Source organism: Gobio gobio (assembly GCF_949357685.1).
Source record: "Gobio gobio genome assembly, chromosome: 18".
In the NCBI taxonomy this organism is placed as follows: domain Eukaryota; kingdom Metazoa; phylum Chordata; class Actinopteri; order Cypriniformes; family Gobionidae; genus Gobio; species Gobio gobio.
Window position 1 is genome coordinate 19,343,875 of NC_137111.1, and position 16,483 is coordinate 19,360,357.

Genomic DNA, 16,483 nt, shown 5'->3' on the forward strand with positions numbered 1-16,483 from the left:
GAAAATCACCCATTTGCTATTTCACTTCCTCCATCCTGCCCCAACTCTCACAAAATTCAAATGGAATCCCAATGCCTAACACAGTCAACTGTCAGTCAGTCTTGAGGGTGGGGTTTATTGATATAGTTCGAAAGTATGCCACACCCCCAAGTGGTGGAAAACAGGGAATTTTACTGTTTTGGCAATAAAAACATGCTGACTTTTTCTACTTTAATTCAAAGTCAAAAATTCAAAACTGATTTTATGATTACCTGGCAACCAGAAAAAGAGACAGAACGAAAACCGTAACTGCAGTCGGCATGTATCAGATGAATATCCTTATCATATTTTCCAGCTGACACAGTGATTTATCTTGAGTTAAAATCAAAGAATCTGTAGAAACTTGACATGATGTGAGAAAATTACATAAGTAGTGACATTCAATCGCAGTTCATGTTCGTTTCGTAGGAGGATGCTCTGAATTCTGCTTCATTTCAGCATTTTATTCAACATACATTTTTGAAATGTATTCATACTCATTCAATTGCAAAGACAAACAGACATGTTTGTTGCAAAAATATTTAACCTCCTGGTGCTCTTCGTTTAGGGGTTCCAATGGTTGTCTTCCCAGTCATAAGTGACCGGACACCTAAACATTTTACTTCCTCCACCCCAGTAAAACCAATGCAATTTATTTTTCTTCAATAATATTTTTTCTTTTTAATTTTGTACTTTGATATTATTTGATGGCGTACGTGCAAGTGTGTATAAGTGTGTATAAGTGTGCGTGAGTGGATGTGTCAATATCACACTCTTGATGTTTTACAGTGTCACCCCTTTACTGCTGTGTACTTTTTTTCAGCATTGTGGCCGATTTGTAGATTGTAAACAAATATTCAGTGAATTTGTGTGTTTTTGCCGATTTCTCATTCATTTTGTATGGTCGGACATTTATGACCGAAGACAATGAACGCTACTTTTTTTTTACGACCAATTAGCATGCTTGAATCATGACCCCAATTTCTTTGTGTGTTTACATACTAATGCAAGAAAAGTCACCAAGTTTCATATCATTCCGATGAAGCTGTGATTTTTAACATTTCAAAACAGAAAATGTTCCGGTCAGAAATGATCGAAGAGCACCAGAGGGTTAAATATAAAAATATTTTCTGACTATATCAATAAACCCCACCATTAAGACTCTTTGACAGTTGACTGTATTAGGCATCGGAAATGCAAGTGCAAAGAGGATTGCGATTCCATTTGAATTTTGTGAGAGTTGGTGCAGGACGCGGAGGAAGTGAAATAACAAATGAGTGATTTTCTATTTCTATTTCAAAATGGCAGGGTCATAACTCGCAAGACATTGGAAATGCAATTGCAAATGGGTTTCGCGTTTTCAATTGGAATTTGGCAGACATGTTACAATCAAGGAAAGAAAATCCAAACGCAATTGCAAATCACGCATTTGTGTTTCCAATATGTCACAACGCATGCGTGCACAAATTGAAAATGCAATTGCAAATAGAATTTGCAATTCCTTTTGAATATTGTCAGGAATATCATTCCATAATGCAGGACTGTGATACACTCAGCAAATATGTTCCACTCTTACTGTGATCTGTCCATAAAAGAATGTGGCTTGTTTCTTTTTAGTTGCAGCAGAATATGGGAGTCTGTTCCGCTCACGATGTTTGGAGGGAACCTGCAGGTGGTCCACTGTCCTCGAGCTCCGTCCTCCACATTCACGACAAACAGGACAAGAACAAGTGGCCACCGGAAGAACATTATTCAGTTGCTCCTTGAGGCTGTTTAACTGAGAGCTAAGAGTGAAAACGGAAGAGTACGTCGGCTCCCTGTCGTTTCTGGAGTGTGCCCTGGAACTGTGGGTCGATCCGTTAGTGGGGTTACTCTCACCTCCACCTCCACCTGTAGACCTCTCAGCTCCTACTCTCTCCACAACACTTCCCAACCTGGCCTGGATCTTCCATCTCAAACTCTGGAAGGCCCCTTGGAAGCGCTTGCTGAGGAGCGCATACAGCAACGGGTTGATATCTGAATTAAACAGCACCAGCCAATAGGAGAAAGTGACAGCAGACGGGGGAACAAGACTCCTGGGCCGAGACAGGGCGGTTTCGGTGGCCTGCACAAGAGCTACACTGATGTAGGGCGTCCAGCACAAGAAAAAAGCGGCGATGACTAGGAACAACCTCAGAATTCCATGATGCTGACGATGACTGGGATGTTGAGGGCTACTTCTATGGATTTGAGCCATAAAAGAGTGCAGACGTCCAGCAGTTGGGTTGGAAGACATCTCAGAGGGTGCATCTGGAGCAACTTCATCAGGAACATCCAATTCCGTCACAAACCTCCCACTCACAAAGTAAATAAGCTCGGATGGTGTGTAGGTGTCCATGAATGAGTGCTGGAGATTCAAGACAGATGTGGTTCTGCTACGCTGGAGATGTTCTTCCAAACTGTGGATCCTCCTAGCGTGGTATCGTGCCACACGGACAATCTTCACATAGCAGAAAAGGATGACAATAGCCGGCAGGAGAAAAGATAGGCAGGCCATAATGACTGTGTAGCTTGGGCTGTTGGCCCAGTTCACGCCACAGCTGTACATAGGAGCCACGAAACTAATGTTGCTCCAGCCTAGGAGAGGAGGACAGCTGGTCAACATAGCTTGAAGCCAAATCCACAGCACCACCAAACCTGTTCTCCATATTGTGCAGCGGGAATCGTACCGCAGACAGTCCACAATGGAGAAGTAACGATCCAGGGCAATAGCGGCGAGTGTTAAAACTGACGCGGTGCAGTAGACTGAAGATGTGTAGCCGACATACTGACATAGACCCTGGGAGATCAAGAGAGAGTTCAAAATGAGCAAAAACATCTGTTAAAGTGCTCAAAATGTTATTTTGTAACTTCAAACAACTTAAAGGTGATGCATGTCATTTTATCAATGTTAAAATAAACACTGTGGTTCTATGCAAACAATTGCTAGGTTTGTTTTAGAATGTCGATCAACCTAGAGACTTTCAGAATAATTTTTTTCCCGGGTGATGAACGTTAAAAACATTGACAGCCAATCAGAATCCATCTGACTTTAAAAAACTTGAGCATTTAAAAGCAACAGACGATTAAAAACTGCAGCGAGAGCTTATAATAAACAGAACATAGTCATCCATTGGTGTGGACCCTATACACTCACCTAAAGGATTATTAGGAACACCATACTAATACTGTGTTTGACCCCCTTTCGCCTTCAGAACTGCCTTAATTCTACATGGCATTGATTCAACAAGGTGCTGAAAGCATTCTTTAGAAATGTTGGCCCATATTGATAGGATAGCATCTTGCAGTTGATGGAGATTTGTGGGATGCACATCCAAGGCACGAAGCTCCCGTTCCACCACATCCCAAAGATGCTCTATTGGGTTGAGATCTGGTGACTGTGGGGGCCATTTTAGTACAGTGAACTCATTGTCATGTTCAAGAAACCAATCTGAAATGATTCAAGCTTTGTGACATGGTGCATTATCCTGCTGGAAGTAGCCATCAGAGGATGGGTACATGGTGGTCATAAAGGGATGGATATGGTCAGAAACAATGCTCAGGTAGGCCGTGGCATTTAAACGATGCCCAATTGGCACTAAGGGGCCTAAAGTGTGCCAAGAAAACATCCCCCACACCATTACACCACCACCACCAGCCTGCACAGTGGTAACAAGGCATGATGGATCCATGTTCTCATTCTGTTTACGCCAAATTCTGACTCTACCATCTGAATGTCTCAACAGTAATCGAGACTCATCAGACCAGGCAACATTTTTCCAGTCTTCAACTGTCCAATTTTGATGAGCTTGTGCAAATTGTAGCCTCTTTTTCCTATTTGTAGAGGAGATGAGTGGTACCCGGTGGGGTCTTCTGCTGTTGTAGCCCATCCGCCTCAAGGTTGTGCGTGTTGTGGCTTCACAAATGCTTTGCTGCATACCTCGGTTGTAACGAGTGGTTATTTCAGTCAAAGTTGCTCTTCTATCAGCTTGAATCAGTCGGCCCATTCTCCTCTGACCTCTAGCATCAACAAGGCATTTTTGCCCACAGGACTGTCGCATACTGGATGTTTTCCCTTTTCACACCATTCTTTGTAAACCCTAGAAATGGTTGTGCGTGAAAATCCCAGTAACTGAGCAGATTGTGAAATACTCAGACCGGCCCGTCTGGCACCAACAACCATGCCACGCTCAAAATTGCTTAAATCACCTTTCTTTCCCATTCTGACATTCAGTTTGGAGTTCAGGAGATTGTCTTGACCAAGACCACACCTGGTGAAGCAACTGCCATGTGATTGGTGGATTAGATAATTGCATTAATGAGAAATTGAACAGGTGTTCCTAATAATCCTTTAGGTGAGTGTATATATATTCATAAAAGGAAAATAATTTACTCACCCTCATGTCAAACCCATAAGACTTTCGTTCATCTTCGGAACACAAACAAAGATCTTTTTTATGAAATCTGAGAGCTTTTTGTCCCTCCATAGACAGCTACACAACTGAAACTTTGACGCTTCAAAAAGTTCATAAAGAGATTGCAAAACTAATCCATATGAATTGTGCGGTTTAGTCCAAAATTGTTCTGAAGAGACACGATCGCTTTATATAATGAAGAGATTGAATTTAGGCTTTTATTCACGTATAAACATTGATCAGCAAACAGACATAAACAACTTTTTGAAGCGTCAAAGAAAGTTTCAGTTGCGTAGCTGTTAATGGAGGGACAGAAAGCTCCCAGATTCCATAAAAGTCTTACGGGTTTGGAACGACATGCGGGTGAGCAATTAATGACAGAATTTTCTTTTTCGTTGAACTAACCATTTATCATTATAGTTATGATTTAAAATTTTAAATCCACCGGACTTTAAAGAGCTTGAGCATTTAAAAATGTGGCGTGCACTTACAATAAAAATAATGTAATTGTCCGTTGTTGTGGATGCTAATTATCATTAACGAACTACGTTATCATTAACGTTTTTATTATAAATGGGCTTTAACCTTTCAACCAATGGCAGATGGAAATGGTCATTCCTTTTGGGATTCCGTTTGGTGTTGCTAGTGGTTCAGACATCACACATACACTTCACCTTTAAGTTATAAATGTTGGAAGTAAAGCATTATGTTCTTACATTGTAGTTGACCCATCCGTTGTTCATAATGGAAACTGCCACAAACGGCATGACACCTATTCCCACTAAGAAATCACTAATGGCAAGATTAACGATCAGGACGGAGTTTGCGGTGTGGAAGGTTTTTGTGGCTGCCACAATCACAATGACCAGAATGTTTCCTGACAAGGAGGAACAAAAGCACAACTGAATAAACATACTTTTATTATAGTTTTTTAAATAAAATTCATATAAAATATGTCAATGTCAGATTTTTATTTATTGTGTTAATGTATTTATGGGTGTGATCTCACAAAGGCTGAGATATCAGCAATGATTTCGCAGTTTATTTTCAATAGTTTATTTGGAATAAGTAGTGTTTTCAATTCTGAAACTTATAGCACAGTATGTTTTGAATTATGTATTTTATTTCTATTTTCTCATGACATCACCCCTTTAAATGCTATAGCATTATGATAAAAAAATGTTAGATCAGTAGTTTATATAGAGATATATATTGAAATAAGTGTCATGCGAATTGTGACCATTTGAATAAACATGAACCAACGATCTATACTATTATATAACGTAGTGAGGCATTGCTGTTATGCAGTGCATTTTGAGTTTTTAAAAAACAACCATAACTCAATCTCTGAAAACAAGTCTTAATATTTTAGTTTCTTTTGCAAATATTTGTTAAAAGTAGTTCAAGTAATATGAGGATGTTTAGAATTTTACTGCGGGAAAAAAAATTGTAATCCATCTTTTGAAATTATCATACGAATTTCTGTAATTTGATCAAACATTATTTGAGAGAGGCAAAACCACATAATGTCACAAAACACCACAAACTTCATAAAACTGTATACTCGTCGTGTTTAGGCTGATGTTTGCCACCAAAATAGTGGTAACACTTTACAATTAGGTCTCATTAGTTAACATTAGTTAATGATTAACTGATTATGAACTGAAAAGGAACAAAACGTGTTACAGTATGTATTAATCTTTGTTAATGTAAGTTGAACAATGAACAGCAGTATTTGTATTATTTTAGTTCACAGAGCATTAACTAATGTTAACAAATACAACTTTTGATTTTAATAATGCATAAGTATTGAAATTAACATTAACTAAGATTAATACATGCTGTAGAAGTGCAGTTAATTCTTAGTTGATGTTAACTAATGAAACCTTATTGTAAAGTGTTCCCAAAATATTCATATCATGCAGGATGATGCCATTAGGGCTATGGACTTTGTTTACACAACTTAACACGAAACATTGATCTTATACCATAAGAATTCCTCAGATATGTTTACGGTTAGACATCAAATGCAAAACTTTCTCATGACATCTCTGACATTCACACACATTTATGAAGCGTGTTGTGTAGTGTAAAACTCACCTGTTACTGCGGCCAGACTCATCAGCACCATCAGAGTCTCCAGCACCAGACGCGCCCGAGGCGACAGAACGGTTGAGTTCCTCAGTGCAGTCCGCATATGAAACTCAGACTCATCCCACTCTTGAGCTGAGGACTCCATTTTAAAACAGTCTGATTAAGTCTGATATTCCAATCTCAGTTGCATCACAAGCAAATCTTCCATAATAATGCAAAAGGCTCATTTAAGAATACAGTATTTGATCAAAACAATAAGCCATCTATACTTAAAGCAGACAGTTGGCTTCTTACTCCTCTCCGGTTCTTCATTTGCCCTGTGAGCACCTGACAGTGCAGTTCAGTATCTCCAGGGTCCCTTCAACAGTTTATCTACAGCGATGACAACATGGAAAATCAAACGCTTGACTTGTGAATTACACTGAAAGAGAAAACAGAACGCTTGAACGTGTGGCTCATTTGAATAGTCAATTTAAACAGATGCTTAGTTTCTCAAGGGTTTACAATGGATATGGATGTAATTAATTGAGACCTTTTGCATTGTATTTTTCCATGCTAAATGTGTGGGAACAAATACGATTTGTGTAAATATGAATTAAATATCAACAGTCATTTTAAGACAGAAAAGAGTTTATTTAACCTAAATTCAAAGCAATATTAAAATGTTTCTCTTAAAATAGAAGACAAAACAGTCATCAAACATCACTTTTAAATGTCAATACAGAGTGAAAAATAAAAACTCAAAAAGAAGGAAAAGGAACAACAGATGGTATGTGGATAGATGCCATATTTAAACATGAAGCGGTTTTCCATCTTGTCAAGCAAAAAGAATCTTACGCATCAACGACTTTTCCGTAGAAAAATGACGTAAAATGCAACATCTCCCAAATACTGACAGATGTGTTCTGCTAAAACACAGAAGACTCGCTCAGCAAATTCAGCACCGAGGGGCAGCAGGGTTTTGTCCTAAATGCTGGCGTGTATATTCCCACACCAGCAGGGCGGCGCTCACGTGCACATTGAGGGAGCGGATGACACCGTGCTGAGGGATCTCCACACACACATCCACCAGCTGCAGCAGGTTTGCAGGAATGCCTTCCCTTTCATTACTGTTCAGAGACAAACAGACACTTTAGAGTCATGCACCAGGCAGAATTCAAAAATTCATATCCGAAGGAAAGCTAAGGTCTCTAAATGTAATGTTCAAGTCAAGCTAATGAGTTAATGAAGCCATTTAAAAGTGGTAATTTTAAACAAGGTGCAGGCCCACACAGAATTGGCATCTGCAAAACTCCACGGGAAGCTCAGCTGATTTCCCCTCGTTCACGGCTCTCCACCTCCCCTTTAAGTAGCATGTTTATTTTGACCAATCATTTTGACCAATTTGCTTTCTTAGCAGTCTCCGTTTAAAATATTTACCATGTTTAATGTCCCAAAGAAATTACTTGACAAGTGCATTTTTGGCTCCTGTGTTTCCCATGGAAAAAGCACATGGACAATGAAATGCTATTTGGGTATATTATATTGGACAGAAACTAGTATATGCCTCTCCGGACAAGATCAGCTTCATTCTTTCTTAAAGGGAAAAACTCTACATTTTAATGTGTATATCTATGAAACATTTGTCACCTTTTGCATATAGATAACCTTGAATAAAAAAAATTAAATCTAATACATACATACACACACTATATTGCCAAAAGTTTTTGGACGCCTGCCTATAAATGCACATGAACTTTAATGACATCCCATTCTTAATCTGCAGGGTTTAATATGGAGTTGGCCCACCCTTCACATCTGTTACAGCTTCAACTCTTCTGGGAAGGCTTTCCACAAGGTTTAGGAGTGTGTTTATGGGAATTTTTGACCATTTTTCTAGAAGCACATTTGTGAGGTCAGGCACTGATGTTGGACGAGAAGGCCTGGTTCACAGTCTCCGCTCTAATTCATCCCAAAGGTGTTCTATCGGGTTGAGGTCAGGACTCTGAGCAGGCCAGTCAAGTTCCTCCACACCAAACTCGCTCATCCATGTCTTTATGGACCTTGCTTTGTGCACTGGTGCGCAGTTATGTTGGAACAGGAAGGGGCCATCCTTATAGCCTGGCTCAGCCCTCCTACAGGATTGCGGTATATATTCTTGTTTTCTCTGATTAAATTTTAACCGGTCCAATCAGCGAACAGAAGGAGTGGCTGAGAACAATGACGTTGATATCATGCACTAGACCAAACGACCAAACGTTAGCAATTGGTTATGGCAGATCCAGAGGAGATCAAGGAAGTTAACACTTGTCAATGGAGAGTGGCCAGACCCTCTGTACAAATGAAATGTACGAGAGTCTGGTAGGACCAGGCTACCATCCTTAAACTGTTTCCACAAAGTTAGGAGCATGAAATTGTCCAAAATGTCTTGGTATGCTGAAGCATTAAGAGTTCCTTTCACTGGAACTAAGGGGCCAAGCCCAACCCCTGAATAACAACCCCACACCTCAGCATGCGCTGACCCCGCTCTGTGATTTTACGTGGCCTAGCACTTCGTGGCTGAGTTGCTGCTGTCCCCAATTGCTTCCACTTTGTTATAATACCACTAACAGTTGACCGTATAATATTTAATAGTGAGGAAATGTCACCAATGAATGGACTTATTGCACAGGTGGAAACCTATCACGGTACCACTCTTGAATTCACTGAGCTCCTGAGAGCAAGACATTCTTTCAAAAACGTTTGTAGAAGCGTCTGCATGCCTAGGTGCTTGATTTTATACACCTGTGGCCATGGAAGTGATTGGAACACCTGAATTCAATAATTTGGAGGGGTGTCCCTATACATTTGGCAATATAGGGAATATTAATTTACATGGTCTTTAAATGTATTATGTAAATAGGCCAACACTAGAATATAGATGATCTTAAAGCTTAAAAAAAAATAATAATAATACTATTATATTTACATGGTCTAAAAATGCATTCTGAAAAAATGCAGTAAAATGTGAAAAACTCATTAATTTCATCTAGGCCTGCTGATGAGGACAGATAAGAAGTGTACAGGTGCTGATTGAACTAATAAGCCATGCTTTTAAATAATAAGCCTTTAACCGCTGCTCAATAGCTTTGCATCAGCGAGATAATCAGGCATAATACAGTGATTCACACACCTGCTGCGCAGGAAACATCAGGTGGCTTTACTGCCTCGAAGACAAGTAATACAGCAAGACAAATCATGAACACTAAACAAACACATGCACGCACACGCGCTCGTTGATTCTTTCAAACACATCATAATTGTGACTAATATACTATATCAGTGTGGGTTTAAATGTGTTGCTTATAAACATATGGTCAACATAACACAGCTCTCTTTGAGAAATATAAAAAAACTTTTGGGGCATTATTTCAATTGTATACATTATATCAATTGGGACATTATTTAAATTGTGTGTGTGTGTGTGTGTGTGTGTGTGTGTGTGTGTGTGTGTGTGTGTGTGTGTGTGTGTGTGTGTGTGTGTGTGTGTGTGTGTGTGTGTGTGTGTGTGTGTGTGTGTGTGTGTGTGTGTGTGTGTGTGTGTGTGTGTGTGTGTGTGTACACATATATATACAGTGAGGAAAATAAGTATTTGAACACCCTGCTATTTTGCAAGTTCTCCCACTTAGAAATCATGGAGGGGTCTGAAATTGTCATCATAGGTCCATGTCCACTGTGAGAGACATAATCTAAAAAAAAAAAAATCCAGAAATCACAATGTATGATTTTTTTAACTATTTATTTGAATGATACAGCTGCAAATAGGTATTTGAACACCTGAGAAAATCAATGTTAACATTTGGTACAGTAGCCTTTGTTTGCAATTACAGAGGTCTAACGTTTCCTGTAGTTTTTTCACCAGGTTTGCACACACTGCAGGAGGGGTTTTGGCCCACTCCACCACATAGATCTTCTCTAGATCAGTCAGGTTTCTGGCCTGTCGCTGAGAAACACAGAGTTTGAGCTCCCTCGAAAGATTCTCTATTGGGTTTAGGTCTGGAAACTGGCTAGGCCACGCCAGAGCCTTGATATGCTTCTTACAGAGCCACTCCTTGGTTATCCTGGCTGTGTGCTTCGGGTCATTGTCATGTTGGAAGACCCAGCCTCAACCCATCTTCAATGCTCTAACTGAGGGAAGGAGGTTGTTCCCCAAAATCTTCCAATACATGGCCCCGGTCATCCTCTCCTTAATACAGTGCAGTCGCCCTGTCCCATGTGCAGAAAAACACCCCCAAAGCATGATGCTACCACCCCCATGCTACACAGTATGGATGGTGTTCTTGGTTTGGTACTCATCATTCTTCTTCCTCCAAACACGTTTAGTGGAATTATGAACAAAAAGTTCTATTTTGGTCTCATCTGACCACATGACTTTCTCCCATGACTCCTCTGGATCATCCAAATGGTCATTGGCAAACTTAAGACGGGCCTGGACATGTGCTGGTTGAAGCAGGGGAACCTTCCGTGCCATGCATGATTTCAAACCATGACGTCTTAGTGTATTACCAACAGTAACCTTGGAAACGGTGGTCCCAGCTCTTTTCACCAAGCTGCTTGGCAATTTCCCCGTAGCCCTTTCCAGCCTTGTGGAGGTGTACAATTTTGTCTCTAGTGTCTTTGGACAGCTCTTTGGTCTTGGCCATGTTAGTAGTTGGATTCTTACTGATTGTATGGGGTGGACAGGTGTCTTTATGCAGCCAACGACCTCAAACAGGTGCATCTAATTTAGGATAATAAATGGAGTGGAGGTGGACATTTTAAAGGCAGACTAACAGGTCTTTGATGGTCAGAATTCTAGCTAATAGACAGGTGTTCAGATACTTATTTGCAGAGTTCATACAAATAAATAGTAAAAAAAATCATATACATATATATATATAAAACTCTGATGCTTTTAGAATCACTGATCTCACTGATTGATGCTTGTTAAATTTAGCATAAAATAAAAAATAAAAAAAAGACTGAATGATGGCTGATGCTTGTTTTATGTGTAAATTGTGCATTTATGTTGGGTGGCTTTGCTAATGAGCGCATGGCATGTCAGGACATGCTTCTCTCTCTCTAGCAGCATTCAAAAGGTGAGGAAATCTCACAGGGAGGGACACATCAATTAGCTTCATAACGTTAAACTGCACCGTCAGCGCACACTGAAACGTTTCTATTTTCACATCCCTTCACAAAGACAATCCTGCTCTTCATAATTAGTAATCAAAAGAGATCACTTGTTTGTGTGTTATGTTTATGTACAATGGCCTCAAAATGTTTTTGAGCAATTAAGGGTCAATATTGTTTTTCAAGATGTATAAAACAAACATGACAGTTCTGAAAAACAGATGTTTGAAATCATTTTAAAAAGGTACACTATGTAACTTTTGGCCCTCTAGCTGTTTAAAAACAAAACTTCATGAATTTTGCAGAAGAACATTGTTTTGGTTGATCTTTGGCTCTGTGTGGCTGCCTGTGAGGATGAATATGGTTGTCATACTGCTCATCAGGGGCGGTTATAGACCCCCTGTCTGTCATGCCAGCCCCCTAAAACTATGAACTATTATGTTGTCAAAATATATTGAAAGTGGGAATCACAGAATCAATACCACATATTGTGTGTCGTTATTAATTTTGTTTAACGCTATTTAAAACACGCATAATTTTCTTGTATTTAGCCCTCGGGTATTCCTTACTAATTGGTCACACTTATACTCATTGATGGTCAAATGTGACCATACACCTTAACTATTGTTCAATTAAATAAATGTTCTATATTTTTAGTTCAAGAATATTAATTTAATATTTTGAGGATATCTATTGGTACTAAATAGGCCTACTATTTGTGCAATAATTATGGTTCAATAACGACCATTTAATTAATTTAAATATTTTTCTTATTTATATTGCAATTAGTGTAGTAATTAAGGTTAAAATAGAGAATTCCAATGCAAAGAGGCAAATTAGAGTCATTTTGTGGCTGGAAAAATAATACATTTTAATTTGTAATACCATGGTTTACCCACTATAGGTGCCTGTATGGCTCTTTAATAAATATACATTCTAGTTGCTCAAAAAAGTATTGCAGATCATAGCTGCTTGCTTATTTTTAGGTTTTGCATTTGAATGTTTAGACATGATCAAACACTAGATTTTTTTAAATGTGAAATTTTAAAACGTTAATAACTTACATCCTAATATTTTTAATGATACTTATATAAAGCACACACAAGTGAATATTAATGAATGCAAGCAAATATAATTTAACCCAAGAAAAGTTTAAAATGGTGCTAAAAAGGCAAACGTCCTTATATGTACAGTATGAATTGATACTGAATCAAGATCGAAATCGACATTTGTGCCAATCACCAACCCCAATTTCTGTGCCCACAATTCAGCTGTATTCCAGAAATTTTTTTCTTGCTTTCTATTTCCCTAAACTATTTGATGTTTGTATGACAGTTAAATAGTCCTGATACATCATTTAACGGGATAACCCCATATAAAAAGTAAAAGTAAGAAAAAGTAAATATGAGTTAAAAGATTAAAAGTAACACTTCATAAGCAATAAAACAAAGACTGTTAAATGTGTAGTTTTAGGTTAATTTAAACTAATGTAATTCAGCTATGAGCACATTTGTGCTATCCTTTATATTTGTGCTATCGACATTCTGCAATACACAGCCATAACACTCAGTAGTGTTATCAGCAGTGAGGGCTAAGCCCCCCTAAGGGTGAAATCCTATAACCGCTCCTGCTGCTCATAAAACTACTACGCTTAAAGAGTTACTTCAGCGATTTAGCATTAAGCTTTATATCAGTAGAAACCCGGTAGTATATTCGAATTATGGTACTTTCCCCCCTCATGTCCCCCTGAGACGAGAGAATTATGCATTTTATTTCTGGAAAAAAATCCTCCGATGACGCAAATATCGTCATTTTGCATCATCTGAGGATTTTCTGGCCAGAGGCTATAGACTACAGCCAGTAGAAGGAGCTAGTTCCACATGTTTTCAACCCGCCCATAGGGGAGATATCTCACTCACAGAATGTAAATGCACACGGCCGCTGCCGCTCCGCTCGGGCATTAATAATGGAGCGGAGCGGTACGGAGCAAAGTGAGTGTTTCAACTTTTCAATGAATTCCTATGAAATGAACGTCTTTGACAGAGAGGCTGCAGATCGCGCATCAAGTTTGTTTTCTTTATTTTGCAAAAAGCACAACAATTTGTTTTTATTGTGACTGCACACAAAAAAAATAGAAACTTAACATATTACAATGATGTATAACACTTGCCTGAATGATAAAAAACGACAGTTATTTGAGTCTCTTTGGCACTAATAAGAAAAAATGCGAGCCGGCGCCACCGCCGACTAGAGAGGGTTAAACTTCCATAGACATGATCTGATCATGTGCCAGACTGGACACGCGCCGAGAATGTCTGCCGTGCTTACCTCAGCTCTTCGCTCTCGTGATGAATGAAATCTGACGCGTTCAGTTTTTAATTTTAGTGTCTGTTCTCTAACGGAATGATATTATTTTATTACTATGAATATCAAAACGACGGTGGGGGGCGGTGCCACGGTGGGCAAGAGATGTAACCAATAGCCTTGGCTTTGGGAGTGGCCTCGTAGGGCAGCGAAGCAAGTGCATTCTGGGAGTTGTTGTCTTTCATCCACATGAGACAAAAATACATTTTCTGTCTTTTCTCGGTCTAGAAGGCACCAAATTAAAAAATTATTTCACATTTCTACTACATAAATTACCCAATTTAAATACACATTCATCTTTCCAGCGCTGAAGAGATATAAGCAGTTTAGATTGAAAGGATCTCAAGCTGATTAGCTGAAGACGTTACTGTACGTACCCTTTACTAGACACTGTACTTCCTTGAAAATAAATTCCAGCACAGCGCTCCAACAACCATAATGAAATGTCCCTTCACAATACATGTTTTACAAAGAACTCCGTTTGAGAGCTACATATTGCAATTTATCTGTTCAATAAAATACCTTATTAAAAAAATACAAAACATCTCCACATGTTTTTTGGTTATCATACTGCTGTGAAACTTAACAACGTTTCAAATCCCTCAGTTCAAAGCCAAGCAAATGTTGATTCTTGTTTTATTACAAGCTCTATCGCATTCTCTTTTTGCCAGCAGTCTCTCCTCTGTTCAGCGTTTTTTAAAAACAGGTGATTCCCCAGAGGTTCAAGATTTACCACGCTCCATGTTAAACTTGATCGCTCATTGTGACAACAAACCAATGCCACTCCCACATAGTAGCTTTTCTCTATTTACAGATATGACGAGACGCGCACGGGCGGGTGACCCATGTACACAATTTCCAGCAAAAACTAGTGTTAGACCGATATATCGGGCCGATGCAGATACACGTAAAAATACAAATATTTTTTCCCTGCATTATTTACAGACAGGCGTCCACAGGCAGCTCTCACCATCTTCAAAATGTCTTGCTCTCCCTCCCTCGCGCATATTAATCAAAATCAATTGAGAATTGACACGATGGTAAAAGGTCGAAAGACTGAAGTTTCACGTGGAGCATTGGGAGATTTTTTCCTGAATTACCGCTGGTGTTGCTCTACAAGAGATTAAGTTAAGTGCACCTACACTCTAAAAAATGCTGGGTTAAAAATAACCCAAGTTGGGTTGAAAATTGACTAACCCATCAATTGGGTTGTTTTAACCCAGCAATTGGGTTATTTAAGCAAACATTTAACCCAACCGCTGGGTCAAAAAAACCTAATTGCTGGGTTAGTCCATATTCAACCCAACTTGGGTTATTTTTAACCCAGCATTTTTTAGAGTGTAACCATTAAAGGTCCCATGGCATGGCATTTTTCTATTATTTTATAATGTTTCCTGAGGTGTACTTATATTGTTAGTATGACTTTTACATCATAAAATGTCATCATTTAGAAATAAAAGGCATTTTTTCTATACTGCTGTTTGCCCTGTGGCTGAATGTCCTGCTTCAAGAGGCGTGTCCGCTGTGAGACTTCAGTAAAAACGCCCACTGTTGTGATTGGCTGACATCTTTGCATTTTAAATGAGCGGAGGGGGCGTGGTTTAACGAGGCACGAGCAGGCACGAGCTGCTGCCAGAGAGACGGATGGACCTGAGTTCGCTTCACATCAGTTCTCAGCATGTCTGAACTGTTGTAGTTACAGCATATACTTCAGGTTATTAGTCTATTTCTAGTCGGAGGGACTGTCACTCATGTCAGAAAGTTAGTAACTTTAGTAAATTATGGATCAGCGCTGACTGGAGACGCGAACCGTTTAGAACGATTCAGTCCGATTTGGTGAACTGATTCGGTTCACTAAAAAGAACTGGTTCAAAAGAAAGATCGTTCGCGAACCGGACATCATTAATGTACCAGAGACGGAGCTCAGCAATCGCTAACAAAGTTATTTATAGTAACTACTGAGTTATGAGAGCGCTGTCAGTCAGCGCGAGTTTACTGTGTTTGTATCTGAGAGTTCTGAATAAACACGAGTCCCAGTCACACCGAGTCCGTCTTCACCATTATTACCAACTTTGTAACACATGCAAAGTACCATTACAGCTGTCGAGATGAACGAGTTAAAAGTAAGTGTTGATAATAGCATTATTTTTAAAATAAAATAAAAGCGTCAGTGACGCGCGTTGAGTACACAGCGCAAACAAAGACACAACAGCAGTAATCGAATGTAATCCAGTTTATTGTGGGGAAAACTAGCTAGCCTAGCCGGATACCCTCACGCTTACCCCCCTTCTGCTTAATCTCACGCCGCGTTTGGTGCCTCGGTATCGGCACCGGCACTAAAAAATCCATATCGGTCGATCCCTAGCAAAAACCATCCCAACAGGTCTAAAACTTATATAATAGTATATAACCATAGTAAATCAGGGTCATTTAAATAGTTAATT

At 39.2% G+C, this 16,483-nt stretch overlaps 2 protein-coding genes across 3 annotated transcripts in view; both read right to left on the reverse strand.

Moving 5' to 3' along the window:
* Positions 1-707: 707 nt before the first annotated feature.
* LOC307141887 (5-hydroxytryptamine receptor 1D) lies at positions 708-6,917 on the reverse strand. The gene is made up of 3 exons (XM_079842351.1): positions 6,552-6,917; positions 5,168-5,328; positions 708-2,836 (listed from the first exon to the last, which is right to left on the reverse strand). Exons 1-3 carry the CDS (start codon positions 6,688-6,690, stop codon positions 1,571-1,573), a joined length of 1,566 nt encoding a protein of 521 aa, XP_079698477.1. The 5' UTR covers positions 6,691-6,917; the 3' UTR covers positions 708-1,570.
* A 243-nt stretch (positions 6,918-7,160) lies between these two features.
* Positions 7,161-16,483, reverse strand: part of tarbp1 (TAR (HIV-1) RNA binding protein 1) — a 45,699-nt gene continuing 36,376 nt past the window's right edge. The window contains exon 29 of one of the 2 annotated variants that reach the window (XM_079842353.1): positions 7,161-7,654. In XM_079842353.1, the coding sequence (XP_079698479.1) occupies positions 7,483-7,654 (172 nt within the window). In that variant the 3' untranslated portion in view covers positions 7,161-7,482. The remainder of the gene's footprint in view (positions 7,655-16,483) is intronic. The other variant, XM_079842352.1, reaches the window with a different exon arrangement.